Source organism: Balaenoptera acutorostrata, chromosome 2, assembly GCF_949987535.1.
Source record: "Balaenoptera acutorostrata chromosome 2, mBalAcu1.1, whole genome shotgun sequence".
Lineage (NCBI taxonomy): Eukaryota > Metazoa > Chordata > Mammalia > Artiodactyla > Balaenopteridae > Balaenoptera > Balaenoptera acutorostrata.
In genome coordinates, this window is record NC_080065.1 from 154,250,185 (window position 1) to 154,277,388 (window position 27,204).

At 46.3% G+C, this 27,204-nt stretch overlaps 1 protein-coding gene across 4 annotated transcripts in view; it reads left to right on the forward strand.

The window, feature by feature from the left end:
* The window catches only part of WWC1 (WW and C2 domain containing 1), a 151,244-nt gene that overhangs the window by 83,612 nt on the left and 40,428 nt on the right, over positions 1 to 27,204 (forward strand). For all 4 annotated transcript variants that reach the window (XR_009007190.1, XM_007171387.2, XM_057541178.1 and 1 more), the window contains exons 3-9: positions 828 to 1,031; positions 11,518 to 11,594; positions 13,098 to 13,177; positions 18,844 to 18,973; positions 20,352 to 20,498; positions 21,710 to 21,783; positions 25,725 to 25,967. Coding sequence is in view for 3 of the 4 variants with exons in the window: in XM_007171387.2 (XP_007171449.2) it covers positions 828 to 1,031; positions 11,518 to 11,594; positions 13,098 to 13,177; positions 18,844 to 18,973; positions 20,352 to 20,498; positions 21,710 to 21,783; positions 25,725 to 25,967 (955 nt within the window). In the remaining variant the exon portion in view is untranslated. The remainder of the gene's footprint in view (positions 1 to 827; positions 1,032 to 11,517; positions 11,595 to 13,097; positions 13,178 to 18,843; positions 18,974 to 20,351; positions 20,499 to 21,709; positions 21,784 to 25,724; positions 25,968 to 27,204) is intronic.

Consider the following 27,204-nt stretch of genomic DNA (forward strand, 5'->3'; position numbering starts at 1 on the left):
TCATAAGCACCTTTCTGTTTTTTTAAAAAATTTTTTTGAAGACATTATTTTTAATGGCTGTTTTAGTGTATTATGTGAATATAGCACACTTATTTGAGTAGTTATTTCCTGTGTGACCTTGAGCAAGCCACTTAACCTCTTTATGTCTCAGTTTTCTCTTTTGTTTAATGGGGGTAATAAAAGAATCTTCCCTATAGGGTTAATGTAAGGATTGGAGGAGTAAATAGATATAAAGTAATTAGAATAGTGCTTGGCATAGAGGAAACATTAAATAAGTGCTTGATGATTATTATGGTTTTGTACAAATGCATTTTTGCCTGAATTTATTGCTTTTTATAATAAATTACTACAGGAGAAATTATTGGACAAAGGGTATTAACGTTTTAAGGCTCTTGATTTTCATGGTCAGGTAACCTTCTAGTAAGGCTGTTCTAATTTACATTTCCAACACAGTATTTCTTCATATCCTCTGAAATATCAGTTATTTTACTTTCCTTTACTCTTTGCCAAAATGAATGACCTTAAGCATCTATAATGTTGTTGAGCCTCTTTGTCTAGATTAGAACTCATATCTGGTCCTTCCTCTGGCTGTTCCCAGACAGACTGACTTCAGGTTTGTAAACTGATCCTGGTTTGTGTGTGTGTGTGTTTGTTTGCTTAATCCAAAGGAAAAGTCTCTGTTGTTTAATAGGTAAGTTTAACCCATTCACATTTATTGTGATTTTCTACTTATTATGCCTTTTGTTTTCTGGTAGTAGATTCTACAGGCCACCAACTCAACAGACATTTGTGAGGTGCTAACCTAGGGTCTCTGGGGTCTGTTCCAGAAACCACTCAGATTGAGGATCCCCGGGTACAATGGCGGCGGGAGCAGGAACACATGCTGAAGGATTACCTGGTGGTGGCCCAGGAGGCCCTGAGTGCACAAAAGGAGATCTACCAGGTGAAGCAGCAGCGCTTGGAGCTCGCGCAGCAGGAGTATCAGCAGCTGCACGCCGTCTGGGAGCACAAGCTGGGCTCCCAGGTCAGCTGTGAGTACCTCCCCCGCCCCAGGACACCCACAAACACAACTACAGGGAGGAGGGAATGGCCACACTGAGTCTTGCCTCTATTGCCTCTCAGTGTTTCTCAGATCCACCTGTTTTCTTTCATCTCCACTCCTTGTCCAAACCACCACCCTCTCTACTGTTTTCCGGCTCCTACTTGTGCTTTACAATGATTCATCTACCATTTTCATTCCATTTCCGTTCATTCATTTGTCATCTCAGAATGCCAGACTTATTACCTGTCTTCTTATTGAAAGCCCTTCAGTGGCTGGGGGCAGTGGGGAATTCTTGGTTAATGGATAGTTTCAGTTTGGGAAGATGAAAAAGGTCTGGAGATGGATGGTGGTGATGGCTGCACAACAGTATGAATGTCTTTAATGCCCCTGAGCTGTATATTTTTAAATGGTTAAAGTGGTAAGTTTTATGTTACATGTATTTTGTCCCATTGCTCTTTCCATAGCCCACACAGCCACACGTGATCAGGCCCCTGCTGGCCACTCCCACCTCATCACAGGCTCTCATTCACTAAGCTCCAGATGCACTGAATATGTACATCGTGCTCCCCTCTCCTGCCCCGCACCTTTCCACTTTGGGGCTTTTGTAATTGCTGCTCCCCTGCCTAGGAAGCTTTTCTATTGGTCTGTTTGCACAGCTGGCTCCTTCTCACCCTTCCAGTCTCTTCCTTCAGGTCATGTCCTCTGAGAGGTTTGCTTCTGACATCCCCATCCACAGACTCCCTTTCCCAGCATTAACCTCTGTAATGGCTCTCTGTTTATTTTGTTCATAACACGGATCACAGTACGTCTGCTTATATGCTGCTGTCAGTATTTCCGAGTGGAGGAGATTTCCTGTCTCCCTAGTTTCTGCAGGAGGAGAAGAGGCATGCCAGGGTCCCCAGTCCTTCATTCCCAACGTAGGGAAATGCCAGATCAGTAGCTTTTAAGGAGCCCGTTGACCTTTTCTGATGTGTTGAGGGTTTTTTTTTTTTTGGTCATTTACCACTTTTTTTTTTAACTTTTTAAAAATTTTAAATTTTTAAAATAATATTTGTTTTATCTTATTTTTTATTTTTTTGGCTGCGTCAGCACATGGGATCTTTGTTGAGGCATGCGGAATCTTTCATCGTGGTGCACGGGCTTCTCTCTAGCTGTGGTGTGTGGGTTTTCTCTCTCTAGTTGTAGCATGCAGGCTCCAGAATGCAAGGGCTCTGTAGTTTGCAGCACGTGGGCTCTCTAGTTGAGGCGTGTGAGCTCAGTAGTTGTGGCGCACGGGCTTAGTTGCCCTGCGGCATGTGGGATCTTTGTTCCCCAACCAGGGATCGAACCCGCGTCGCCTGCATTGGAAGGCGGGTTCTTTACTACTGGACCACCAGGGAAGTCCCTACCACTCTTTTTAATAACTAATACTTTCCTGTGTTTAATGAGTGCTTACTACATGCTAGCCTGCAGTCTGAATATGTTATTTCAGTTAATTCTCATAACAGTTCTATGGGCAAGCACAGTTAATATCCTCCTGTAAGATAAGGAGTCTGCAACTTAGAGAAGACCAATAACATGCCCAGGGTCTTAGAGCTGGCAAGAGGTGATAAGTTGCAAACATATAAGTTCCGTCTGTCCCAACAACACCTGCATTGTGGGCCAAAGGGCCAGCATTAGGCCACAGTGTCAGGGTGTCCGTGGCTTGGCTGGGTCCTCGAACACTCCCCCTGTCTTTGAGAAGTTTGGTCTGGGAGGAGGACTATGACTGGTTTATTCACTGTCCCAGCCCCGCCCTTTTCCTTGGCAATTCAAGAAAAAAAACAATCTCAGATTATAGAAAAGAACTGGATTACACTCATTAGCTGTTTCTAGGTCAAATAATGTCCTAGAGAGCATCATGAGGGTTTTAGCACTTAATCTATCTTAGTCAGCTGGGGGCTGGCATAATAAAATACCACAGAGTGGGTGGCTTCAACACAGACATTTATTTTCCCACAGTTCTGGAGGCTGGAAGTCTGAGGTCAGGATGTCAGTATGGATGGTTTCTGGTGAGACCCCTCTTCCTGACTTCTCACTGTGTCTTCACGGGGCACAGAGAGAGAAAGAGAAACAGCAAGCTGAGTGGTGTCTCTTCTTATAAGGCCACTAATCCCATCATGAGGGCCCCACCCTCATGACCTCATCTAACCCTAATTACCTCCCAAAGGCCCCTTCTCCAAATACCATCACATTAGGCGTTAGGGCTTTGACGTATGAATTTGGGGGGAACACAGTTCAGTGTATATCATTATTCTTACCAGAGCCCTGGAGGGAGATATTAATATCGCTCGTGAAACTCAGATTCAAAGAGATAGAGGATGTTTTTCTTTCTAAAGTCCTGCAGTCTGAAAAAGTGACAAGTGTATAGAAAAACAAACCTTCCTGTTTTGGAGGTCAGGATGTATACATGGACCCAAGGTATCACCCCACAAATAACTTACAAATTTTGGGGGGTAAAATGTATTTTTACACAGGAGAGCTGCAGCCACCACCTTACACAGGTGTTAAATTAGCATCACCAATAATGAGGCAAACTGACATTATGTGCTTTCTGGTGTGATGCAATAAAAGCATCATAGAGGATTCTTGACAAAAATGTTTACTCTGAATCAAATCATGGAGAAACGGCTAGACAAATCCATAATGTGCAATATCCTACACTTCCAAAAAAAAAAAATGCTGTGAAAAAACAAAAAGAGGGGAAACTGTTCTAGACTTAAAAAAAAAAAAAGCCTAAGGAGGCATAAACCCAGTGAAGTGTTTGCACCTTGACTAGACCCTGGGTGGAGGGGAAAGCAGCCATAAAAGATATTCTCAGGCAATTGGAGAATTTTCTTAGTTATCATTATGATGTTGTAGCTATGTAGGAGAATGTTCTGTTATTTATTTATTTATTTATTTTATTTATTTTCTGTATTTTTTTCTTGGCCGCGTCGGGTTTTCATTGCGGCACGCGGGCTTCTCTCTAGTTGTGGCACACGGGTTTTTTCTCTCTCTAGTTGTGGTGCGTGGGCTTCAGGGTGTGTGGGCTTTGTAGTTTGTGGCATGTGGGCTCTCTAGTTGAGGCCCGTGAGCTCAGTAGTTGTGGTATGCAGGCTTAGTTGCCCCGCGGCATGTGGGATCTTAGTTCCCTGACCAGGAATCGAACCCGCATCCCCTGCATTGGAAGGCGGATCCTTTACCACTGGACCATCAGGGAAGTCCCGAGAATGTCCTGTTTTTAAGACACGTATGTGGCATCATGTTTGCAACTTAATTCCAAAAACGTCCAGGGGGAAAAAATGAAAAAATTATGGTGTCATTGTTAAATGAGCAGATCAGTGATACATTGATGGTTTTGAATATGGGATAGTTTTCATCTTTTGCCACCATTTTCCAATAATCATTCTTTGAGGGCTTGCTATGAACCAGGCATCCTACTGAGAGAAAGAACTGGAGTGGAGGGAGGGATAGACAGAACATATGTGGGGAAGTGTTAAACGTTGGTGGATCTAGATGAAGGATCCATCAGTATTCATTATATTATGCTTTCAAATTTCCTGTAGATAGAAGGTTTCCAAAGTATAAAGGTAAGGTGGGGAAAAAAAGTCAAGTGGCAAGAATGAAGCATTCCTAGTGGGGGCTGTCCTGGGTGTTGTGGGATGTTTAACAGCATTCCTGGTCTCTCTACCCACTAGATGCCTGTAACATTCTCCACCCAGAGCTGTGATCACCAAAAACGTCTCCAGACACCGCCCTAGGGGGGCAAAATTGCCCCCAGCCGAAAACCACTGGTCTAGATAAACCACTTAGCACAATTCCCTTAGAACATATTAATGGCTCAATAAATATTCTCTTGACAGGAAATACATTTTGAGAATGTCGACTCTGGAGCTGGACTGCTGGGGTTCAAATCCAGGATATGTAACTTCCTAGCCGTGTAACTGCACACGTGATGCAGCTTCTCTCTGCCTCAAATTCTTCATCTATAAAATTGACATAATAATAGTATCACATTGAGGTGTTATGGGGCTTAATTTAGTTAAATACAAAGTATTTGGAATAGGACTTGTCACATTCTTAAGCTCGCAATAAATAATAACAATATTTATTTGATATTATTAATTCATTGGCATTTGAAATGACAAAGATTTTTAACTGATCCCTGGAACCAATAGAATAAATACATGATTCGTGGTAGGAATTGATACAGTCCTATCATATGACTTCTGACACTACTAAGTGCTCCATCAGGTTCAAAAACACCATCATTTTGGTTTTTCTTTTTCTTTTGCTTTTTCTTTTTTTTGGCCTCGCCATGCGGTATGTGGGATCTTAGTTCCCCGACCAGGGATCGAACCTGTGCCTCCTACATTGGAAGCTCGGAGTCTTAACCACTGGACTGCCAGGGAAGTCCCAAGACACCATCATTTTGAATGTTAAAGAAGGAATCATCTCAGATCACTAGTTCTAAGATGCAAACCAGTGAGGGATGGCCCAGTCCAAGCATCCCAGTGAAATAGTCATGACCCAAGGCTCCTCATGACTTTCTTTGGATTTTATAAGCCAGGTTTGCCTTCCAAGTCAAGCTCTCCAGCATGTTGATAGACCGGTGAGGTAACATGCCTCCCTCTAACTCAAATGATCTGCTGGGGCTTGTGAGAGTTTTGCCGCCTTGCCTTGGCTGCTGTAGGGCTTTGGCTGCAGGTGGGGCCCTGCCCTGGGGCTGGAGGCTTTGTTGTCATCTCTGGTGCAATCTCTAGCTCCATGAGGAAGGAGAAGAGAACTCACATTTAATGTACACCTATTAAATTTCTGCAGGGCAATATGCTGGCACTCTACTTATGTTTAAAGTAACCTTGCTACACACACACACACACACACACACACACACACACACACACACACACACACACACACACACACACACAATCTTGCAAGGTATTGTTGTTCCCATTTTACAAATAAGAAAACTGAGGCCCAGAGAGGGAACGTATCTTCCCCAAGGTCACACTGGTAAAAAGTGGCAGAAATAGCTTTTATACCCAGGAGTGTCTGACCTCAAAACCAATTCCCTTAATTTAATCCAAGTCAGCCAGTCAAATTCTAAGGTTTGGGGGCTATACTGGGGTCCTTCCATCCTCTGAAAGATGAGAACTCGGGAGAGCTGGGTTCTTTGGGACCTCACCATGCTCCTTCCTCCTCCGGGCCTTGGTTTCCCATTTGAAAAATCAATCACTGGGAGCCTTGCAGCTAAAAATGCCAGTTGAACCACCTACGTGCTTTCACTCATTCCTGAAACTAAGAAAATATCAGATAAGAGATTTTTATGGCATACATGTACAAGGACAGGGAGACTTGGAGAAAAAAGAGCAGCAGTAAAATATGGAGGCTGGAAAGCGGAAGGTCAGGTGGCAGCCTGTCTGATAGACTGGAGAAAAGAGAAAATGGGCTGATAGTGAGGGAAAAAACAGGCCTCTAGTCTACCTGGGGCACGTGCAAAAGCCTCGGGAATTGGAGGGAGTGGCTGTCTCAGTGTGGAAGTGAAGTGAGGAGGGCCTGAAAGAAGATTGGAGGAGAGCTGTTCCTGAGACACAGACCACCAGATCTCCTTCCAGATCAGTGCAAGCAGGCCACTGCGCATCCCCAACGTGGGGAAACATGGGAGGTTTATTTTTTTGAGGTGCACCGTACTGAAAACACGGTGATTAAGTGAACGTGGACTTGAGGATTGAGACCCCAGCCCGCCTGTACCACTTCACTCCCAGAAGGGTGCCAGGCTATTACCCTCCAGGCTAGACAGTAGAAGAGTGTGGGGAATCGGAGTCTCTTCTCTTCAGAGAAAAGAGATGTGAAGAGAAAAGATGTAAAGGCACTGACGGTGAGGATTCCTAGATGAAACAGTCCAGCCAAATCACGTACCAAATAACCCGCAGTCAACCATGTAACCCATCATCAACAAGCTCCACGCCAGCCAGCTTCTTGGGCCCCCAGTCTTACGTGTGAGCAGACAGCTGAGATTCCAGACATCCATGGAAAGCCTCTGACATGAACAATAGAGATTAAAACACACACATGGTGATAGGGAGCCCTCGTAGGAAACAGGGAATATGCGTGGAGAAGAAAACATCGAGAGAAGCTGCACAACCATGAAACTAAAACAGGATGCTACATCTTATTAAAAAAAAAAAAAAAAGGAGTCTTCAGAGAACACAAAAGAGCCTTAGGAAATTAAACTATGAGAGTAGAAATGAAAAATCCACAGGAAGCCTGGAAGGTAAAACAGAAAGTTTTCTAAAAAGCAGGACAAAAATAAAATGAGATGGAAAAAAAGAGCATCAGGCCAAGAACTCTATCTGAGTAATAAAAGCTCCAGATAGAGCAGAAGAAACAGAGGGGAAGAAGCATCAGTGACATAATGCAGAAAAATTTCCCAGAACTGATAGAGGGAGAGTTTTTAGATTGAAAGGGCTCAGTGAGCACCCAGCACAATGGATAAAAGTTAACTCACACCAAAGACATATCATTGTGCAACTTCAAACACTGGGAACGATTCAAGATCCTAAAAGCTTTCAGAGAGGAAAACCAGGTCACACAGAAATGATCAGGACTCAGAATAGCTCCAGGCTTCTCACCAGTAACACTAGAAACCTAAAAGACAATGGAGCAATGCATTCAAACTTTTAAGGAAAATCATTTCGGACCGAGAAGTCTATATCCAGCAAGACTACCTTGAATCAAGGGCTAGCTAGAATAACGATCTTTTTAGACATGCAGGTTTTCCAAAAGTTTATTTCCTTCATAGGTCCTTTCTCAGGAAGCCCCTGGAAGTGATATTCTACCAAAATGAGGGGGTAGTCACAGAGAGGGAAACATGGTATTTAGGAAGGAGGAGGGAAGGAGGCAAGGAGGAGGGTCTCAGGATGCCAGCTGTGCAGAGAGAGTGCACTGAAGCTGGCACATGCCTTGCGAGACAGAGCCCAAGAGAGGAACTCTGTGAGAGGAGATTTAGATAACTGGCCAAGTGTGAAGTTGAATCAGTGTTAAATTTGTGGAAAGTAGGCACGCATAAAAATGATAATTATTAACTCTAGGAAAAACAACCCAAAAAATGTGCTGGAAAGAAAAAGTAGGCAAAGTTGGCTATATGCCTCGGCCCTGAATAGTGTTTACAGTGTAAAAGTAATGCAAACACTGAAGGTTGCTCTCGCCAAAGTTATCTGATGAGGAGCTGGGAGGGGTGTCCTGTGTGGGGTAGGGGCTGAGAAAGGGAGTGAAGCTAGCACTCCATCCTCCAGAGAGAGAAGTGAATAAATCATGCCTAAGACTGAAAAAAATCAAGAAACAGCGAAACGTGCATATTATCAGACACACACGGGTGGACCCCCAAGAAACTGGCTGAACCCGTTGAAACAGTTCCTTTTTCATGAGTGAGATAAGCGGATTGGGGAATGCTCTTTTTTTATAGCAAATCTTGGGTGTATAAAATATATAGTATTTTATATATACTGTTAAACTGTTCATATATAACTTGAATAAAAACTAAAAATTAAACCTATAAAAAGGTGTCACCTTGAAGGCACACCTGTTTGAATATAAAATTATTTTGTTGTGGGTTAGTGAGGGGACATGGACACAGAAAGGAAGCTGATGACCTGCTTCTTGACTGGGGTGCTGGTCACTTGAGTGTGTTTCTTTTGTGAAAATTCATCAAGCCGCACACATGATTTGTGTACTTTTCCATTCTCGCATGTATTTTTCACTTCAACAAAAAGTTTATTTAAAAACTAACGGGCCGGGCTTCCCTGGTGGCGCAGTGGTTGAGAGTCTGCCTGCCAATGCAGGGGACACGGGTTCGAGCCGTGGTCTGGGAAGATCCCATATGCCGCGGAGCAACTGGGCCCGTGAGCCACCATTACTGAGCCTGCGCGTCTGGAGCCTGTGCTCCGCAACAGGAGAGGCCGCGATAATGAGAGGCCTGCGTACCGCGATGAAGAGTGGCCCCCGCTTGCCACAACTGGAGAGAGCCCTCACACAGAAACGAAGACCCAACACAGCCATAATAAATAAAACAAAACAAAACAAACAAAAAAAAACTAACGGGCCACATCCCACTTCAGCAGCTTTGGGTATAAGCACTGCATTTCACAGTGATTCTCCAGAGGGTAATAATTCCAGTCCCTGGTGGCCCAGTTGGCAGAGTCTCTTCTTTTTTGGGTTCCCTTCCCTGGAGGGTTTCTAAGTGTGCCCATGGAACACACTCACGTTCCACAATCAGCCCTGGCAGCGCTGATCACCATGGCGACCCTCTCCTTGTTAGGGTCAGGACCTGCCATGCTTCACAGGCTCTCCCAGGCTGCTAACAACTCGCCTCCACACTTCCCCCTAGTGTAGACCACCCATCCAGCAGCACCGATGAGCAGGGTTGTGAGCGGGACGGGGTGCTCACGGAATGGGCACCCCCCTTTTTAGGTGTATCCCCATCTTATTTCCTCACTGATGACTCTTCTTTTTACCATGTTTGTACTACCGATCGGTGGGTAACGATTGTTAATTACCTTAAAATTTTTCCAAAAGTACCTATCTGGGGAATTTGCTTAAGTCAGTGCCTCCAGCTATGTATCCAATTAGGTCCCTCCCCTGAAATCCCCAAGTCCGGCAAAGACCAGAGTGCAGAAAATGAAAGCTTCAAATTGGAAACAAAACATGTGTCTGGAGTCCCTGTTCCATGCTCACGACGAGGTCTGCGAGGTCCTCCCTGTTCAGGTGTTCCTGCCACTCATCTCTTCTGGTAAAGCCTAGCCTCCGTCATCATCATCACCATCACCATCACCATCATCGCAAACTCAGCAGAGACGTAATGCTACCCATGGTGCAGAATGTCTTGTCAGTTACTATGCAGGGCAATTTTGTTTCCCCAACTTCCCAGTGTTCCATTTTAACTTTAACTTTCCTTATGCATAATCAAAAGGTCCACTCAAGTATTTTAACCAAATCCAAAGAGCAGAGCAACGTCCCCTTCATGACTGTCCATTCTACCTCCAGACACTGAAAATTGCTAGCAATCTCCAAATAAGCCTCTCTAGCCTCAGAAAAATCCAGGTCCCAGCAGGTGATGTTAAGTGGAAAGGGGAGGTGATGAAATTGCTCAGACTATGGGATTAAGGACTTGGGAGAAACTGCTTCTCTGGCCTGTCTCCCAAGAATGACTGTCCCTTTCCTGAACAGTGGGGCTGTGTTTACCTTAAAGACACAGTGACTCTTACATGGGGCTGATTTCCCTCTTCACATCAGCAAGTAGAAAGCTCAGAGCCAGGTCTGTGGCCGCGGGTCAGGAAGTGGGCCCTCATGGTATGCAGTGAGCCCTAAACTCATGCCACTGGCTTCTTTACTCTTATTGTCCCTTGTCTCATTTTCCTTACTTTAAATGGATCACTCTGTTGAGTCCATTTTTGTAAGCCTTAAAATCCTTTATCAAGACACAAAGAAATACTACTTTTAAAATGCAGTAAGATTACAGCTAAAGGCATACCTCGTTTTATTGACACTTCACAGATTGTGGTTTTTACAAACTGAAGGTTTGTGGCAACCTGGAGTTGTCAGATGATGGTTAGCATTCTTTAGCAATAAAGTATTTTTTAATTAAGATATGTACTTTTTTTAGGCATAATGCTATTGTACACTTAATAGACTGCAGTATAGTGTAAACATAGATCTTTTAGGCACTCAAAAAAATTCGTGTGACTCACTTTATTGCAATAATCACTTTATTACAATAATCGCTTTATTACGGTGGTCTGGAACCAAACCCATAGTATCTCTGAGGTATGAGTGTACATGATAGAACTGTAGATAAACGTTGGAAGGTAACTCGGAGAGAAGGTAATTGTATTAGGGTGATAGCGTTACAGGTAGTTTATTTTCCTTTTCAAATGTACATTAATATTGTAAAGTACAATAAATATTTTTAGTAATTTCTTTTGATTAAAAGTTGTATGTTTGTGTTAGAAAATGTAGCAAAGACAGAAAAATACAAAGATGAAAATGAATGTTATTCATCATTCAGATCTCTAGATAGCAGTATTATCTTTTTGCTATATTTCTCTCTGGTCTTTTTCCAGATGTGTGTGTGTGTGTGTGTGTGTGTGTGTGTATTTGTTAACTGTGTATATTTTACAAATTTAACTTATTCCTTCTTTGTGGTTTTTTGTAAATTATTGTTTTTATCTAACAGTAAGTTTTGGACATTTCCCAAATGTTCAGTATCCTTCAGCACCATCATTTTAAATCACTTAAGTTGTATAGTCCCCGTTTTATATGTGTACCATATTTATTTAACAAATTCCCCTTTGTTGGACATTCAGGTTGCTCACTAATAGTCATTCCTTTCTGGGTTTACCTAGATGGCCAAATAAGCCAACTTGACCAAAATGTGTTTCTTCTATATAAAATTTTTTTTTTCTTTTTCCTTGCAGTGGTCTCTGGTTCGTCATCCAGCTCTAAGTATGACCCTGAGATCCTGAAGGCTGAAATTGCCACAGCAAAATCCCGGGTAGGTCCTCTTTGCTTATACTATTGATGGGGGTCACTGAGGCAGCCTTAGGCTACTAGCCTACCCACAAGACCAGAGTAGATGCTTCCACCAGGCAGTGGCAGCCAGTGCTGACTAACAAGATTCTAAATAATGACAATAGTAGCAGCAGTAGCCATCGTTTCTGTAATAGTAATGGTAATAGCAGCCACCCTTTCGCAAGCAATCACTCTATGCCAGGAGTGGCCCTAAATGCTTCGTGAGTTCTACCTCATGCTCTTGAGACAGCCCCATGAAGTAGCCACTGTCAATATCTGCATTTTGAAGATGAGCCGACAGAGGCTTAGGGGGGGACTAAGTAACTTGCCCAAGCTCACAGGGGCTCAAGGCTTACCTTAAAGTTTTTAATGTAAGGTGCTATTTTGCTGGGACTTCCCCGGCAGCGCAGTGGTTAAGACTTTGCCTTCCAATGCAGGTGGCCAGGGTTTGACCCCTAGTTGGGGAGCTAAGATCCCACATGCCTCGTGGCCAAAAAACCAAAAACATAAAACAGAAGCAATATTGTAACAAATTCAATGAAGACTTTAAAAATGGTCCACATCAAAAAGATCTTAAAAAAAAAAAAGATGCTGTCTTGCTAACCACTGCTTATTCTGCAGTATTGTATTTGATTACTTCCTGATTACCTTAGGGGGATAGATATTTTTATTCCCCCATTACTAATGTGGAAACTGAGGACCAGCAGTTAAATGACTTGCTCAAGATGAAGTCAGTGTTGGGAACACTGGTTTCGTGCACCTTCACGTAGGTTCTACAAATTCAGATGTCTGCAAGAACACATGAAAGGGGGGCGGGGGCTGGCAGTGAGGCAGTAGGGAGTAGTGGGGACTGTGTAGCCTAGGGGGTGGGCCCTGTCTAAAGGGGTAGTGGAATTTCAGCCCTACGCTCTTATGGCCATGCTGGAATGTAGGCTCCGCATTGGCAGATCTTCAAGTATTTTTAGAAAAGAACTGTATATCTAGGCCAAGTATATGAAACATCTCAATATTTAATCATTAGCAACTAATTTTTAAAAATTTAATAGCACTGCAAGCCAAACAAAGCAATCCTGCAGGCTGAAGCTGGCTCCCTGGCTATGTCTTGCCTATAAAGTTACTACGTTGCCTCTTAACCTCCATGCACTAGCGTATCCAGTACCTGCTTTAAGTAATGCACGACCCAGGAAATTGCCATTCTCCTCATCTGTCAGAATAGGAAGGGGAGGCTCACAGAGGTGAGGTGGCTTGAGAGAGGTTAGCCAGCTCCTGTCTACTTCCTGTTTCTCTGGAGCAAGGGCCAGCTAGGAATGGCCTGCAGGACAACTGGACCGGGGTGCCAACCGAATGGGCAGCTGCTGACACCCAGGCAACATCAGTGAGGGGAGCTCAAGGGATGTTGACCTGAGTCATTATGCAGGGGCAGTGGGGGACTCTGGATTGATACCAACCTCTGACCCAGCCCCGTGTGTGGTCTTCTGCCATCCAGGTTAACAAGCTGAAGAGAGAGATGGTTCACCTCCAACAGGAGCTACAGTTCAAAGAGCATGGCTTTCAGACACTGAAGAAGTAAGTCCACCCTGCAGTGCGGGGCATGGGGATTGCCCCCAACCCGTGCTCCCCTCCTGCCTTCTCTGTCCCCCTCCCCTTCAGTCTCTTTCCATCCTCCTTGAAATGGGGCTCTCTAATCATTCGATTCCAGTTCTATTCCACTGGCATTTACTGTCACCCAACATTGAGGTTTGGAAAGAGAAAAGGGGAATCATTTCAGACCACCCGGTTCTCATCGTCCTCTGAATTCCCGAAGCCGTTAAAGTCTGTTCCATTCAGTTGAGTTTTGCCAGCCGGTCATAGAAACAAGCATCGTTGGGCATTTCTGTGCACCAGTCTCATCCCCTCCAGTAGATCTGGGAGAATCTGATACGCACACAAACAAAACCACCTCTTTCCGTGGCCCCTAAAAGTGAGCAACGACTTCAGCTAGTGAGCTCCCCAGAAGGAACAAGGATCTCTTCCACAACAAACGAATTATTAGAAGAGTGGGCACCATGCCGTGCATGCTGTGCTTTATGGGTGACTGCAGGGGTTTCCAGAACTTTGACCAAATGTAATTTTCACTTTTAGAAGCTGACTTGCCACCAAGCAAGATATAGCTCTGTTGTTTCCTTAGAGAAGATGTGTTCATTGTCACTATCATGATTATGCTAGCTAAGATTTGTTGAGCAGATACTCTGTGCCAGGGAGCACTTTCAGTGTTTCTGCACGGGTGACCTCATCACAACTCTATAAGCGATGCTCTTTTAGCTGACTCCATTGTATAGATGGGGATAATGGGGCACGTAGTCAGCGCTCGTAAGAGTTAGCTTATTGTCATTGTTAACCACGGGGATCATCGAGACTTGTGCATTGAGTCATGTTCGGTACATCTGATGGGCTTACGGGATGGTCGTTACAGAGGTGCCTGGTAGCCCTCGTGGAAGCTCCAAGGAGGACAGCCAGTAGGTTTCTCTGTTCTAAGGGATGTCCACCTGGATTCCCAGAGAGGCCACCTCTGTACAGACAGCAGCTTCTGTAGACACTTGCTGTTTCACTGTCCCTGACTGTACCTTTTCCTCATTCCCTGGACCTCAGTCCACTCTTCACCACTCTCTGGCCACAGCCCCGAGCCTTTGGGTGTCTGTCTCCAAGTCTAATTAATCGAGCAAACTGTGACCACCAGTCGAGGGACCGGTTGGTTCTTATTCACATCTCCCCACTCCCCAAACCCCCCCACCCGGGTGAGTTATCACAACTATCCCAGAACACAGGGTAGAAGGAAGTATGGCTTTGGATTATAGATTGTGTAGAATACATTTTTGTGTTCTATATTATGGCTTTGTGTTTATATAGATTATGTGATTTCCGTAGGTATATATACACATGCCAATCCCGTCTCTCAAACCGGGTCCTAGTCTCATTAGGACAAGGGGCCGTGCTTTATGCTTCTTCGTAATCACCAGTGGTGCCAAGGACAGTTGAGGGCAGTACTGTGACCTCAGAACATTCCTGCAAAGCAAATAGCCTCACGAGTCCTCCACTTGGTAGTAGAGCAAGTTCTGAGCACATAGTTTAAGGGCTACTCACTCTCAGCGCAGGTGCCCTTCCCTTTCCTCTCCCACCTCCCCCCTCCGCCATCCTCTGGAGTTAGAACACTTCCCATTATCCTCCGAGCCACCACAAACCTGTTTTACCACTTTGTCACCCTGCAGCAGCATTGAAAATTCTTGTTGCTTGGTAAGCTGACGCTGAAACCCCTAAGACAAGCCTCCTTTTTTTTCCCCTTCCCTCGCCCTCCCGTTTGATATGGGGCCCAGATAAGACTGCATCGCTGCTCTGGCTACCCACGCTCCTGGGCCGGAAGCCGGCCCCGTGTTCACTGTAGAAGAAGGTTTCTGCTTTAATGGGCACCTTGGCAGAGAGGGTTAGGGATGTCGCCGCAAGGGACAGATGGCCTAGGTTCAAATCTCAGTTCCCTGGGAACGTGGAAAAGTGGCTTAACCCCCTTGAGCTCCTGTTTCTTTATCTGAAAAATAAGTTATTGTAAACATTGAATTGGAAAATCCACATCGAGCGCGTGACTGTGCCTGGCACGTGGGGAGAGCCCAGTGAGCAGAATGGGGTGGTGACCTGTAGCTAGTTGCCTGCTTGCGCTCGGGGAGGAACTCAGATGAACTCTGCGTCCTCCCTGGGCTCGAGGCCGCGCTCGGTATGTGCTTGTGTACCGGTCTCCTCGTTTCATTGTCTCTACTCCCTTTAAGAGCAGTTTTTATTCTGCCTCACTGATGGGGCTGAAAATAGACCCACCAGACCCCCTAGCTCGTGAGCGTCAGAGCTTGCTTTGGAACCCGGGACTCTTGGATTTTGAAGCTCGTGTCCTAATACCTCCCTTCCTGGTATCATCCCAGATAACCCCCTCCCCAGACCCAGAAAACATCAGGCCCCTTACCCTCTCACTTGGGATCCTTTTCAGTGTCTAGTGGGGGATGACCCAGTCATTTCGTGGCCTCCTCTCTTTTCAGAACCTGGGGGAAGCTGAAACTCATTCCTTTTTTCACTTCATGGTCAGCAAACCCAGTTTTAAAAAGCAAAAATGTTGCTGAGGATTGAAGCATACCTCGTAGAGGAGGCTGAAAAGAAAAATCAAGCCCAAAGCTTGGGATTTGGCCCTGTCAGCTGCCCTGAGCCCTCGTAAATAGGGAAGTCTAGGCCCACCAGCCCCATGGGAGGAGGGCAGGACAGCATCTTTCTGCATGTCCCCAGAGCCACCCTGCCCAGGTGAGAGTTGTCTGGACAAGACCAAGAGGAGTCGGCCGCCGTCAGAGCCTTCGCCTCACGTCTCTGTGGCTGCCGGGTGTGTGAATCTCTCAAGTGCTGCGAGAAAGGACAGCTGTGTAATTTGGAAATCCTAAAACACACCCTCTCCTTCCCACCAACCACGCAACTTTTCTTTCCCTTAAAAAAAAAAAAAAAAAGATTCATTCACTGAGTGCATAATGGTAACCCTTTGTTCTCCTCCCCCGCTCCCCAGTCCTAAGAGTGTTCCCTCTCCCAGCTACTCTCTGGAGCCAAATTCCAGAGCCTGGGTTGCTAAGGCCACTGAGAGCCATCAGGTAGAAGGTGCCTGAGGCCCGGCAGACAGACCCCGTCTGTCCCCTCCTGAGGATTCAAAGCCACCCTCCCCCAGCTGGCAGAGGACAGCCGGGCACAGACCCTTCCCCAGAGCCCCCAGCCGTGTTCAAGCAAACCGCGTCTCCCCTGCACCCCTTTCCCATGTGGGGCAGGGCCACCTCCGGTCCCAGACACTCGGCTCTGCTGGGAAAGCTCCCTGTAGACTAATTTTTCAAACTAAATCTGAGACCAGTCTTAGCCGACCGGGCAGGCTTGCCCAGGCCCAAGTCCTCGAAAGGAACAGACAGGCTATTTTTAGTGGGAAGACATAACTGGGGCTTTGTCTTCCCTGCGCGGAGGAGGCTGAAATAACGGAAGGGAGGGGGAGGGCCGAGCTGAGACCGCATCTTCCCCCCACCCGCTACCAACCCACTCCCCTGCTCACAGGCCCGGACAATGAGGCCAGGATGGAAACCTGTGATTCCCCACTCAGGTTATTTTTAGCCCAGGACACTTTGGCCTCTAGCAGGAAACCAGAAAGGAATGCCTATGAGTGGTTTCTCATCCTGAAATAATGGGTTTGTGGTGTTCCCTTAGACTGTAAAACTTCCTTTTCTTCCCCGGGAACTGAAACCTCGGCCCTAGCCTTTGATGAAAGGGTGAAGCAGTTAAAATTTCCCTCTGCCCTCAGAACCTTTTCCACAGCACAGCCCTCCTTCCCCAGAGGGCTGGGCTCCCCACCACCTCTGATTTGTCTGACCTTCAGAAAATGACACCGTTACCGTTCGCTTTTTTACTCCCATCGTCCCCTATCAGAATGAACCTGTGTGTAGGGCCTGGATGAGCTGGTAAGCTCCCAAGGATGGAAGTATTCTAACTCCTCACATTTGCCTGGTACTCCCTAGTTCCCTACCTGATGTTCCATCCTTATCCCATTTGACATTCCTCACAGCTCCGTGAACACGGGCCGAGCAAGATGACATTATCCAGGTTTTCTCAGAGGAGGAAGCTGAGGCCCCATGTGCGTGAGGGCCATGCCCAAGGTCACACTACTAAGTGGTAGGGCTGGGAATTCTGCATCCTTCTCACCTTTCCTTCACTGTGGCCATTAATGAGAGACGCAAAATCATCCCTGTGGTTCTCACCAGGGATGATTTTGCTCCTCTCCCCCAAGAGACATGCGGTAAAGTATGGAGACGTTTTTGGTTGTCACAACTCAAGGTCAGGATGCTGCTAGCATCTAGTGGGCAGACACCAGGGGTGCTACTGAACATCCCACAATGCGCAGGACAGCCCGACAACAAAGAATAGTCTAGCCCCAAGAATCCTGAGGTTGAGAGAGCCAGATTAAAGGACATGAAAAGACGTTCAACATTGCAAATCATCGGGAAATGCAAATCAAAGACCACAATGAGCTATTACCTCACATCTGTCAGAATGGCTGTCATCAAAAAGAACACAAATAACAGATGTTGGTGAGGATGTAGAGAAAAGGGAACCCCTCCTACACTGTTGGTAGGAATGTAAATTGGCGCAGCCACTGTAGAAAACAGTATGGAGATTTCTCAAAGAACTAAAAACAGAACTACCATATGACTCAGCTATTCCACTCCTGGGTATATATCCAAAAAACACTAAGTCAAAAAGATACATGTACCCCAACGGTCATAGCAGCATTATTTACAGTTGTTAAGGTGTGGAAGCAACCTAAGTGTCCATCAACAGATGAATGGATAAAGAACATGTGGTATATGTATACAATGGAATACTACTCAGCCATGAAAAAGAATGGAATTTTGCCATTTGCAGCAACATGGATGGACTTGGAGGGCATTATCCTAAGTGAAATAAGTCAGACAGAGAAAGACAAATACTGTATGATATCACTTATATGTGGAATCTAAAAAATACAACAAACTAGTGAATAAAACAAAAAGAAGCAGACTCACAGGTATAGAGAACAAACTAGTGGTTACCAGTGGGGAGAGGGGAGGGGGAAGGGGCAGTATAGGGGTAGGGAGATAAAAGGGTTATTATGGGGTTATATGAAATCATGTGGGTGAAACTTTTGAAAATTGCAAGTTACTATAGAATTTAAAGAATCTTTCATTCAATAAATAAAGTAAAATAAAACAAAATAACTTTAAGGGGGGAAAAAAGGACTGTTTTATGCCAGATACTAAAACTACACAAACATATTCAAGTCTGTCGGATCAAGTCTAGGACATTACCACATAAATTATTAATTATAGCACAGCATACTGAGTGCAGTGTCACAGCTATGCACAACGTGTTATGAGAACACCTAGCCCAGCCTGGAGGACTCAAGGATGTAATCAGGGAAGGCTTCCTGTAAGAGTTGACTTCAAGAATGATGTTGCTTCTGCAGCCCCACACTATGGGACATTTGCAATTTGACAGGGACCTTCTGTGCCTTATCCAATAGGCAGGACTTGGGGAAGAAGGGTATGCAGGGCAGAGAGGAGACTTCTTCCAGGACTGAAGCACTATGGTCTATGCTTTCCTTCTGGGGAAACCCCATCCCTCACCCTATCTCTGTCTGACCTTTCCTGTTGACTGTCTCCTAGAATCGATAAGAAAATGTCTGATGCTCCAGGCAGCTACAAACTGGATGAAGCGCAGGCTGTCCTGAGAGAAACAAAAGCCATCAAAAAGGCCATCACCTGTGGAGAAAAGGAAAAGCAAGATCTCATTAAGGTACGAGAGTTCCCAGTGATGTGGGCCCCATCCCAGTTTCTCCTGAGCACCTTTCTGTGCCAGGACTCATGTGGGCTATTTCCACATGCTGCAAGATCTTTGAGTTCTCCTCACTAGTTCTCTTGGGCTTTTAGTCTCATTTTATAGAAGAGGAAATGGAGGTTCAGAAGCATGAAGTGACTTGCCTAAGGTCATTGACAGCTAGCGTCAATGGCAGAACTGGAACAGGAGCCCTCTGGTCTAGTCTAAAGGCCACCTCCTTGCCACTAGCTTTAGCCATCTGGCTTATTTTGCACAGAACCAAATGGAGGGAGGTGGTTTCAACATTACCTCGACATCAAAATGTAGCATCTTTATAAGCATTTCATTTCATGTTCCACCTCTGTGCTGGGAAGTGACAAATGATGACAGATATGATTTAATATCTCTCAGGCAGTAGTGCCAAGCACTTTGCATGCACTGTGCCTCACTTATCCCTTACATCAGTGCTAGGTTATCTCCATCATACAGCCAAAGACTGCACAGATCAGAGAGTAAGCGGTAGAGCCAAGATTCAAACCCATGGACACCTGACTCAGAAGCCCATTCTCTTAACCCCTGTACAGCCCACCTACCCTCAAAGGAACTGCCTCCTTGACCTCTGAGATATTCTATTTTCGTTCCCATTGGCAGATGAGCAGTCAAGCTCAGAGATACTGTAAATGACTTGGTGAAGGAAGCTTTGCACTCTGTGAGAAACAGAATAATTTCATAGCTCCTGCCCAGGACTGCAGCCCAGTGACAAGACATTAGCAGACAGTGAGGCATGTTCCGATCGTGTTTAGCAGTTAAGAGTACCAAGTCGGATAGACCAAAACCAAATCCTGGCTTTGTCAATTGCCAGCTTCTCCCTGTAACAACTCCCTCGTGGATAAAATGGGGGCTAATCATAGGTTACTCCTCGCAGGACCGTGGTTAGGATTAAATCAGATCATGGTAGAGCTGACAGTTATTGAGTATTGACTGAACTAGTGCTTTACACTGGTCATCTCATTTAATCAATACGATAGCCCTGTGAGATAGGACCCGTGATTATTCCCATTTTGCAGGAGAGGAAACTGAGGCACGGAGAGGTTCATCAACAAGCTCAGACCACACAGCTAGGAAGTAGCAGGGCAGGGCTTCCGGCTCAGTCCGTGTGGTTCCAGAGCCAGTGTCCACACTGGTTGCTCCCATGTAAAGGGCCTGGCCCAGTGCTTGGCACCCACTCACTGGTAGCTCTTTACAGGATGAGTGGGATGTCTAGGGGGAGCATGGGTTCCCAGTAGATTCATGGAGAGTGACAGGCCCAGAGCTCCCTCCCGGGAGGGTGCGTCGCCAACCCTGCCCTCCGTTCCAGAGCCTCGCCATGCTGAAGGACGGCTTCCACACCGACAGAGGGTCTCACTCTGACCTGTGGTCCAGCAGCAGCTCTCTGGAGAGTTCAGGTTTCCCGCTGCCGAAACAGTACCTGGATGTGAGCTCCCAGACGGACATCTCAGGAAGTGTGAGTAGACGGCGCGTGCTGCTGCGGGCCCCCAAGGGACAGAGAACCCTTCTTGTTACTCACCTGAGGAGCCGGCTGGTGACCACCGTCTATGGGCCTGGCTGTAACTCAGCCTTCTGGAGCTCCGTTCTCTTGCAGACCACCTGGCCCCCGGATGACATGAGATGATGATGTGGAGAAAAAGCCAGCACTGACTCCCTGGCCACGTGAATGCATCTCTAGATGCTGCCCAGAAAGTATGTTTGAAGGACCAGGCGTCTCTCTCTGGTTTCCTTCGTGCTAATTTGCAGCGCCATTCTGTTGTTCTTTCACCAGCTGGGAAACAGGATATTTCCCTCCTGTTCATCCCAAAACAATGCACACAGCTTTCAGACAGCTGCTTGCCTCCCAGTTCAAAAGCTCAGCCCGGTCGGAGTAATGAATAGTGCAAGTGCTGTCCAGACGTCGCTCCTGAAAGACTTAGAGCAGGACTGACCCACGGCAATCCATAACTTTGAAGAGCTTTTGTTTTCCTAGAGCAGGTGACATTGAATGAACCAGCCTCCATGGCTAAATGCTATTCTGTCTGGTTTCTATAGTCGTATTCCCACTTGTGAGGAGAAGCTGTGTTCACGTCTGATGGGGTGAGCCGTGTAGCTTCTTGCCACTCCCGACAGGGCGTGGCGTGGTAATCGGGGCTGCGCTCTCCTTCCCCACACCACCCATGTGTCCAGCTACAAGCCACCTGTGGGCCGAAGTATTTGTGAAGGAACTGTGTGCCTTCTTCCAAGTTCTGGGACCTTCCTCTCACTCACTCAGTGTTGCACTCCTGACTGCAGGCTCCCTGAGTGTCTGGTGGGCCCCCTCCCAGCACGCCCAGAATGGCTATCTTGTGTATTGGCTGTCCGTGTTTCCTCCTGACCAGCTGTCCGCCATGCTTCTGGTGCTTGAATGGGCTCCAAGCCATTTGGGGCTGCAAGATGATATTCTGGGCCCTCGGCTTCTCTTCTAGAAGTGTTAAATATCTGAGTTTGGGGCTCTTCCCATGCCTTAAGGAAAGAAAGTGTTTTTCCCCTAACTAGCTTCCCTGCAATTCACACAGCCAGCTCAGTAATTGGGGACTATTTTTAGCTGCTTCCCACACAAGCTGTCAAGTCTCTCATGAGCTCCTGAAACCCAGCTCAGCACTGGCCACAATAGCCATATAATTCCTGACTTGTTCTTTCCTCCAGTTCGGCACCAGCAGCAACAATCAGTTGGCGGAGAAGGTCAGATTGCGCCTTCGATATGAAGAGGCTAAGAGAAGGTAATTAGAGGCTGGGGGCTGGGGGCAGGATGGCCCCAACAATGATAACTACCATTGTAGAGTGCTCTGTGCCTGCTTTTTACACATCTCATCATGTTTAATCCTCACAAAGATTGTGAAGGTATTATCATCTTCATACTTTAATCCTCTCTGAAACTCAGGAAATGACTCAACCAGGGACACTTAGCTAGATAAAGAATGGAACTATGCTTTGAACCATACTTTAAACCTCAAAGCCTCGTAATCTTTCCACTTGCCCACCTGAAAATTAACCTCTAAAATCAAGGTTTACGAACAATCGTATAAGTAGTTTGGTGTGAAGGAGCACAGCTGGGGTTTTAGCAACAGGCTAAAAAGACTACGGATACTACCCACTTCAGTGTCTCCTGCCCAACTGGGAACAAGCTGTGTTTTTGTTTTTGTTTTTGTTTTTGTTTTAAATTTATTTATTTATGGCTGTGTTGGGTCTTCGTTTCTGTGCGAGGGCTTTCTCCAGTTGCGGCGAGCGGGGGCCACTCTTCATCGCGGTGCGCGGGCCTCTCACTATCGCGGCCTCTCTTGTTGCGGAGCACAGGCTCCAGACGCGCAGGCTCAGTAGTTGTGGCTCACGGGCCCAGTTGCTCCGCGGCATGTGGGATCTTCCCAGACCAGGGCTCGAACCCGTGTCCCCTGCATTAGCAGGCAGATTCTCAACCACTGCGCCACCAGGGAAGCCCGCAAGCTGTGTTTTTAAACTGTGTAGACACCAGGGACTTCAGATGTCCTGTGGCTTCACAGAATCCTAAGCAGCTGGGTTCCATTGCCACAAATAAAATTAAAATAGTAATCAAAGCTGACATTTTTAGAGCATCTGTAACGGTCCACGCAATGTGGACAGGAATCCAATAGAAACTATTCAATAGAAGAAGCAAAAAAGGAAATTTGTTGTTGGCCATTGAACTCCAAAGTGCTGCGGTAACTAGCTTCAGGCACAGCTGGATCCAGGGATTCAAATGATGTTACATAGACTCAAACGCTATCCTTTTCTTAGCCCTGCTTGCCTTTGTGTTGACAGACTTTCCTGTCAAAGCAGAAAGATGACCCCCAGCAATTCTAGGCTTACATACTACCAGGTTAGAAACCCCAGAGGACCTACCTTTCACAGCTGTTTTAACAAGCTTTGGGTTTGAGACTCACTGGCTTTTCTGGGAGAACCAATCGTTATTGCAGGGTGGGAGGAATAAGAATTCTATGAAGGTCCAAGCATGGGTCACGTGCACGACTCTGGGAAGGGGACTGAGGTCAGCTTTGTGGGAACCAAGTGACTTGAAAGTACGGGAGGACTGATTTCCCAAAGAAAATTTGGAATATTGTTAACAAAAGAAGGAGAAATTGGATACAGTTCGGGTGGGAAGAAACACATCCTGTGCACTATTTCAGCTCCCCCTAGAGGTCCAGCAAAACAGCACGACTTCTACGTTTGGACAACCACTTCTTGTCCCCTCTGAAGGCGACCACTCTGAACCCTGGATCTATTCCAGCTTGCTGGAATGCCTATCTTAGATGATCTGTTATGGAGAGATGAAAGGACTGAAATCTTCCCTTTGGGGTTGAGCCATTAAACTTCTCATCACAGAGCTTCCTGGCTCGTCCTTTATCCAGCTTTGTGCCTCCCCCTTCACCCAAATGTAGTTGAGCACATTATTGACCATGGGATTTTTGCAGAAACTAACGCCTGTGGCCGTAATACGTCTCCAGTCAAAAATGTGTTAAGTATAAAGAATAGAGCAGCCTGCTGAATGGGAAAGCAGAGGCTGCAGGTCTTGAAGCAGGGAGGGCAGGTGGCTATATAACGCAAGGTCTGATCACTGTGTGCCAAGTTTTGTCACATGTGCGTTTCTTGGGAGTGAGTCTAGCAGATTTCATCAGATTCTCCTAAGGATGTATGGCTAAAAGTTTAGGGATCACTGGCATAAGGAAAACGCCATCAGAAAGTACATCCAAGAAAGCATCAATTACCCCTTCAATGTCCCATGTGTAGTGGAGCCCCTGCCAGACCTGGCCATATCACTCTATCCTTGAAGCAGCTGGATGGATAACAGCAGCTACAGAGTTATCCCAAAGCCAGTTTTGATGGATTGCTGTATATGTGAATATGGAATTTAAATTAATTAACTCTGAGAATCCCTGCTGAGACACTTGGCTGGGGAATGAGCACATGTAGATGTGTTTCTCTGTATGGAATTTTCACTACACAGCATGGAGATCTTGTCTCCAACAGTGTTTTGAGTTTGGTCACATTGTTTGCAGATAAGATTGAACTATGACATCCCTGGTGGTGCAGTGGTTGGGTGTCCTCCTGCCAATGCAGGGGACGCGGGTTCGATCCCTGGTCCAGGAGGATCCCACATGCCGCAGCGCAGCTAAGCCCGTGCGTCACAACTACTGAGCCTGTGCTCTAGAGCCCGCGCGCCACAACTACTGAGCCCGCGTGCCTAGAGCCCGTGCTCCGCAACAAGAGAAGCCACCGCAATGAGAAGCCAGTGCACCGCACTGAAGAGTAGCCCCCACTCCCCACAACTAGAGAAAGCCTGCGCGCAGCAACAAAGACCCAACACAGCAATTTATTTATTTATTTATTTATTTATTTATTTAATTTAAAAAAAGATTTAACTGAGGGGTCCAGAGGTCTGGGACCTCAACAGATATTGACCATGTTTATGACCTGCAGTCTTAGGTGAGCCATATCCTCTCTGGCCATCTGTCCAACAGGGTTACCACCAGGTCCTATCCAGCCTTTAGGGATGGGGTGAGGCTAGGACAGTGATAGCTAAAAGCACTTTGCAAAGACTAAATCCTAAAGGATCACATGATTGCTTTTAAATATTTGAAGCAATACTCTTAGCAATACTGTGAATCTTAATTTGATCCAACAATAATCATACCTAAAGTCTATGTCACACTTGGCATTATATAAAGAGCTCTTAATGATATGTTTTCACTTGGTCCTCATAACCCACCTTGCAGGTACCATCATTATTCCCATCTTACAGATGAGGATACTATGTCTCAAAACAGTGAAGGGCTCCCAACTCCTTCCCGTAACACTTATTAAGGGCCTGCAGTGTACCAGGCACTGTGCTAGAAGCCTGTGTTACCTAAATGATTTCTTAAGAAGGTCAGAGCCAAGACTCCAACCCAAAGCCTCTGACCTCAAATCCGCAGCTGTTCACAGGGTGTTGCCGCCACTTTCTAGACTGAGAACACAAGGTTAGCAATGGCAGTATTTGCTGTGGTCATAGTGGGCCCATGACTGCCATTGGTTCAGCACTTATGTGCCGGACACACTGAACACATAATTGCTCATTTTCACACCAATTCTGAAGGACGAGTAACTGTTTTCTTATATACAAGGCTCAGGGAGTGTGCCCAACATTACACACCTAAGAAGTAGTTAAACCAGGGAATAAGCACAGTAGCAGCACAAACATTCACTGAGTGCTTGTTTAGCATGCACGAAATGTTGTGCTTGGACATTTTATGAATTATGTCATAAAACCTTCAACCATTACCCCACAAGGAAGGACGTTTTGTTATTCCCTTCAGAGAGACGAAGAGACTTGCCCAAGGTCACCTAGCTAGTGGTAGGAGGCTATTGCCTGGTGACGAATCCACCTCTACTCTATCAGGCTTCGTGTCCCTCCGGGCAAGGACGCTTCCTCTACCCTATCCCTGCAGAGCCTACTCACGGTTGGCACATGGTAGGCACCGCATATGTGTGTTAGATAAAAATCTGTTCCTTGAGACCACACGCTGATGAAAAGGAAGTCAGTCACTTTCAAAGAGGAAGCTCTGATGACAGCATGCCTCCTCGGACCACGTAACCTTGGAAACACAGTCCGTCACGCTGCTCCCGCATTGCCCTGGGCACACCAGTGAACGCTCATCCTCTTGGCCCACAGGATCGCCAACCTGAAGATCCAGCTGGCCAAGCTTGACAGCGAGGCCTGGCCGGGAGTGCTCGACTCCGAGAGGGACCGGCTGATCCTCATCAACGAGAAGGAGGAGCTGCTGAAGGAGATGCGCTTCATCAGCCCCCGGAAGTGGACCCAGGGGGAGGTGGAGCAGCTGGAGATGGCCCGGAAGCGGCTGGAGAAGGACCTGCAGGCGGCCCGGGACACCCAGAGCAAGGCGCTGACCGAGAGGTGGGGCTGGGCTGGGGGCTGGGGGGCCGGGGCCCTCCCCTCGCTGCCGGTCCATCCTCCGGCCCCCAGCGGGGTGGGGAGAGGTGACGGGGACAACCTGGGGCTCCTGGGCTTCAGCCCGAGGACACTCAGTTTAAAGATCTCACCACTTTGCAAAGTAGCAAATCTGGGGAAGTGACTCACCATCCAGCTACCCCAGAACTTTACACAGGGAATCGCATTACCAAAAAAATCTGCTTACCTGCAGGTTTTCAGAAATTATCTTCTGACTAAGATAAACTCTAAGTAATTTAAAGCAGTCGTTCTCCAACTTTGTGACAGTGATTCACATTGTATTATTATCTAACAGACAACAGTTTCACAAAGCAGTGCATACTCCTTCTCTGTGTGACAGCCCTCTGATATTTTCTTTTATGTTGCATTTCTTTTCATGCTGGTCGTGACCCACTAAATTGATTTCGCCACACGCTAGCAAATTGCAATTCGCAGTTTGAGATACACTGGTTTAGGTGGGGGTTGCGAACTGAGATGTTTACAGGAGTCAAGCAGGTGATATAAATGCCAGAGGCCCACCTGGCCGTGGGCCATGTTAGACTGGAAGGTACAGACCCCACTTGTCTAAAGCAGGCACCGTCTGCAGCCAGTGGAGGTGCAGGCCCCAGGCTGCCAGAGGCCCCCATAGTTCAAGAAAAGAGTTGTTTGGATTTTTCTTTTTAATATTGGCAACTAATCCAAAAATTTTTTTAAATACCATGAGGGCTAAATCAGCTTCATCTGTGGGCTTGATTTAACCTGAAAGCCACTGGTTTCCATTCTCCGGTTGAAGCCTTATAACAGACTTTACTTCCTGCAGTGTCTCACCAGCCTCCACACCCACATTGCACAGCACAACTCCGTGTTCACAGTGGATCCTACAATCCCCAGTTTCTCATTCATTCATTCATTCATTCATTCTGTCCATCAGCCCATTGTTTATTCATTCATTCATTTAAGAAACGTTCTGTTGCACATATTTTGTGTGTAAGGCAATTTGGAGGATTCAGAAATGAACAAGTCACGATCCCTGCCCTGATACCCTTAAAATCTATTCAGTTATTTTCACTTGTTTTTTGGCAGCAGACTTTATTGAACAAGGTCCCTGCCCTTAAGGAGCTGGAGTTGAAGATAGTGATTTTCAAACATTGTTGGGGGAGGTGGGAGGTGGGGGAGAGGGATGAGCAAGGGAATTCCTCTTTCC